This window comes from Condylura cristata, unplaced genomic scaffold, assembly GCF_000260355.1.
Source record: "Condylura cristata isolate star-nosed mole 26May11 unplaced genomic scaffold, ConCri1.0 scaffold00021, whole genome shotgun sequence".
NCBI classification, from domain to species: domain Eukaryota; kingdom Metazoa; phylum Chordata; class Mammalia; order Eulipotyphla; family Talpidae; genus Condylura; species Condylura cristata.
The window spans coordinates 4,009,161-4,013,495 of record NW_004567122.1 but is presented as its reverse complement, the minus strand read 5'-3'; the positions used below and the strand labels follow the sequence as shown (position 1 = coordinate 4,013,495).

General features: G+C 52.9%; 1 protein-coding gene across 1 annotated transcript in view; it reads left to right on the top strand.

Annotated features, from left to right (window-relative positions):
• The first annotated feature begins 312 nt into the window (after positions 1 to 312).
• The window catches only part of PLA2G12A (phospholipase A2, group XIIA), a 14,721-nt gene continuing 10,698 nt past the window's right edge, over positions 313 to 4,335 (top strand). The window contains exons 1-3 of the mRNA XM_012727734.1: positions 313 to 392; positions 463 to 608; positions 3,417 to 3,482. Coding sequence (XP_012583188.1) covers positions 313 to 392; positions 463 to 608; positions 3,417 to 3,482 — 292 coding nt within the window. The remainder of the gene's footprint in view (positions 393 to 462; positions 609 to 3,416; positions 3,483 to 4,335) is intronic.

Here is a 4,335-nt window from a genome sequence, read left to right as displayed (position 1 = left end):
GCGCAGGGCGATGACCCAATCCAAGGCGCACCGTGTGGACTGCTTTGCCAGGGCCACAGAAGCCAGCCTCCTGGGTTTAATAGGAAAAAGAGTGTTCTGTGCCTCGTCTCCAGGGAAGCCTGAGTCGCAGGCTGCTTTGGGAGAGAGGTGGTGAGACGCCCGAGGACGGCTCCACAGGGATGCCCGCTGCCACTGGCCAGAGTTGCCCTCCACAGCACTCAGCAGCTGCCCGCTGCTGCTATCTTCTTTTGGACCCTGGCCTCAGAGTGTCCATCTTAACCGGGGTGACAGGGACAGAAATCAGCCAGCAGCATGGCGCCACATGCAGTGGTGAGGACAGCCCCGGGCGACCTGGCAGTCAGCCTGAGGAGCCCACGAAGGCTTCCCCAGAGGTGAGTGGAGTCTGAAATGTGGACGAACTCCCTAGGTGGACCTGCAAATTCGCAGGTCCTGTGGTTTCAGGAGCCAGCCACCCAAGGGGACAGAGCAGCTGAGCATGCCAGATCCCAGGGTGCAGCTGAGGGAGAAAAAGGCCGGCCAGAGAGGGTCTGGCGTCAGAGGGGACAGCCCTGCAGGAGTTTGGAAAGTTGCTGGAGGCACTGAGGAAGGTGAAGTGGGGTGGGGGTGGGTGGCAGGGTGAAAGCCTGGAAGAGGGAAGAGGGTCCTCCCTGGAACCTAACAGGCTGGCACCCTGATCTCGGAACTGGTACAAATAAACTCCTCTTAGTGTTAAGCCATCCCATTGGGTGTTTATCTTGTGAGCAACCTGCATGTCCCAGCTGGTAGACCTCGGGGTGGAGATACATAAATACATTCTCTCCCGGCCCCTCACCCACCAGCTCACCACCTGGGGTACCATCTCTTCCTTCACTTCTGCCCCAACTCAGGCCTCTGATAGTTTTTAGGCAGGGACTGGAACTGAGCTCTCGTTTCACCCTAACTGAGCCCCTGCGGGAAGGTAACTGCCCAGCCTCCCCGCTCCCAGCCAGAGCGCCAATGGAGTTTTTTCACCACACGGCACTATTTTCATTGCAATGATCAGGGGAGGCCATACAACAGGACACCGCAGAAGACGCAGAATACAGGAACTGCCCTTGGGCCTCTCTATTTTGTTGATTTTAGGTTAGTTCAAATAACACAAAGGATTGCATAATGTTCCAGTTCCTAGGATTCGGAGTTAATATGTTACATTAAACCCATTAAACTTTGCATCGTTCTCCTATTAAATCCATCATGTTTCATGATGCCCACGTAGTAACCACCACTGGAGGTTTCTAGGGGGGATGTCTGGCCACTGATGCCTTGCTCGGTACTGGGAAGCTCTGCATGGAAAAGCAGCTTCGTGTCTGTCACCTAGACTCCTCTTCCGTACACAAGATTCAGCACATTCTGTAGTTGGCATTTTTACTATTTTGTCCCATTAACATTGACCATGACTGGTTCCCCAGTTTCTCTTCCTACCCCAGTACAGCTGTGTTCTGTGCTAGTTCTCCTGGGGCTCACCAGTGACAGCCCTGTCTCTGTCCAGTGCTCCACGCATCTGCCTCTTCCTCTGCGTTTGTGGAAGCGCTGGTCGGTCTTGCACACACAGGGCCCAGTGCTCTTCTGGCTGTGCCTCTCAGCCTCCTCAGCCGACTGCTGCTCCCCTGCCCTCCTTTTCTGCTCTCTGCACTCATCGAGAGGCTCTCACCCAGTCCTGCATTCTTAAGTTCCAAATTTATTTCTAGTCCAGGTCCCACGTCTGAGCTGCGGACTCAGAAGAAATTAATTGCTCCTCCTGACCCTCCTATGTCAGTCAGTGAGAACAATTTGTCCTTCCAACAGAGGCGGCCAAATCCTCAGTGTCCTCCGGGATGCCACTCTTCTCGTATGCCCTGCTTGATCCATCAGGAAATCCTACTGGCCACACCATCCAGTTCTCTCCAGCTGTGATCATCTTTCACATCCCATTACTCCCTCTCTGGACCAAGCCATGGTCACCCCTTACCCGTAATGTTTTGTGACATGCTAACTGGCCTTCCAGCCTCAGCTGCTGCCCACCCACAGTCTAAGTACTCTCTATCTGTCCGTCCGTCTGTCCATCCATCCATGGCATCAGTAGCAAACCAGCTATGCTAGCAGGAAAACAGCTGTGGTTTGCAATCAAGAGTCTGTGACAATAACAGATACATTTTTAAGTTTTTATTTATTTATGCATACAGAACTGGGGTACAGGCCAGAGGTGCAGGGGCAGTGAGAGGATTCACCAGAGACAGAGTGGGGAGCAGAACAGGTAGATCAATGAAGTACACTGCTGAGGGGAGCAGCAGGTGAGACAGGAGAGGTCTGCCGCGCCATGTGGGTCACCTTCCTGGCTGGCCAGGGGTGGAGCTTGCACTGAAGCGCTGCAGCTAGATTCACGGTGTTGTACTTAAACCTGTTGTGCCACCAGGGATGGCCCTGGCAGCAGGAATTAAGGAATTAAGCATGCCTCAGAGTTACTGCCGTGGGATGACAAATACATAGTGATTGACTGAAGAGAATGGGGAAATAATGCAGAATCTCATTCACTGGAAAGGTGCTGGTGACTAGTGGAGAGCACAGCACAAAAAGAGATGTGTTTAAGAGAAAAGGGACAACAGTCGCACGAGCCAGAGGACCTGACATTGGAAATGAAATCCCCAGGGAGCGATCAAGGTGACTATAAGCCCAACCAAGTGCTGTACAGTTAGGAGGCTGTAGCTAAGTCATAAGAAATGAGATGAAGCCAAAGAGTAACTGTATAGAGGAAAAGGGGAAAGGGGAGTTTTAGGGCTTCAAGACCTGAGGGTGGGAACCTGGTTACCTGACTGCAGTCTGTGTTTTCTTTTGAAGGACTTATTCCAGGCCCAAGGAGTTTCTCTAGTGGAATAGAAAGAGCCAGTCTTGGTTTAAAGCTTAAATTTACTTCAGAGGTAAAGTAGTCCCACATCCACACTGGAGATGTGAAAGACCAGTGCTCCGGAAAGGCAAGGAAATGGTTACATGGGCCCTTTCCTGAACATGTTGAAAGGTGCTGTCCAAAAAGTGGGGTGGGGGAGGGCGGGACACATTGATCTGAGTGAGTCCGTGACTTCCTGGCACCTTGGCTGTCAAAGGGGATTTATGTCTCCTGGCTGGGAGGAGCCTGAGCACTGTCCCAGCTACCCCCCCCACACCCCCACACCCCCGCTGCTGGGAGGGACGCATTTTTTTCTGCCTGCCGCTAACTCCCCTGAAGGCTGCATCCCCTAAGGCAGAGTCCTGAATGGGAGAGCGTAGGTGCAGTGCCAAGCTCTGAGAAGGTTCTCCTTAAAAGGACGTAACTCCTCGGAACTGTCAGCACTTTTTACTGCACGCTCTTGAAGCTTGTATCAAACATAAACCACCAAAGTATAATTTATCGGGCCATCTTTCAGAAAAGACGCACCTGTTCCCAGCCCTAGCTCCCCTGCAAGATGCCTGGAACCTGCCTGGACATGAAGGTAACCATATATTTATAGCACTGGTAAAAATTACTGCAATTGTTATTTAAGGATCTTGCACAGCTCTGGGGAAAAAGCAAAGAAACGTCACTATAGGTATGAAGTTACAAAATATGTTCAATCGGAATAAGCGATTGCCCAAGACTTTTTTTTGAAATATAAAATGTTAAAGTACTGCTTCATTACCAGGGTGTTGGTGGCTTCTACCTCCAAACCGCCCAGAATTCCTAAACCTGCCTCTAGCTCATCCTCGTTGGGCAGACAACGCCACGACCTTGGGTTGACACGTTCCGGGTCCCTGTCCCCCCAGCCGGCCCGCAGGTCCCGGGGAGCCCAGCGCCGCAAAGCGAGGCCCCAGTCTCGGAACCCGAAACTCAGGGCGACCCCTCCAGACTCTGCAAGGGGTTCCGGGAGCTCCTTCCCCCTCGAGGTGCACCGTCATTGAAGTCGGTCCCTCAGCTGGCTGCGCTGAACCCCGACAGCCCAGACCAGCTCCGTAGGTTCGCCCTACTGCCACCTGCGGAGCGCTTTAAAACTCAGCGTGTTAGTGGCGACGGGAAGCACAGTATGGCGAATACAGACCACATCGCGTTATAATGAAGTAGCGTCAAAAATACTGGAAACCCGCCCTCACCATAAAGGTGTCAAAGCAGCACCCCGAATTTACAGACTACAACATGCCCGACTTATACCCAATACAATATTCTTTCAAACAAACAAACAAAAGCGTGGACACGCACAGTCAGCCCAAGACTGACTTAATCCACCTTCCGGACGGCGGGACCCGGGTCTGGGTACCGCGGGGCGGAAGGCGGGCTGGGGGCGCGCGGCACCGGCCGCGGGGGTGGGGGTG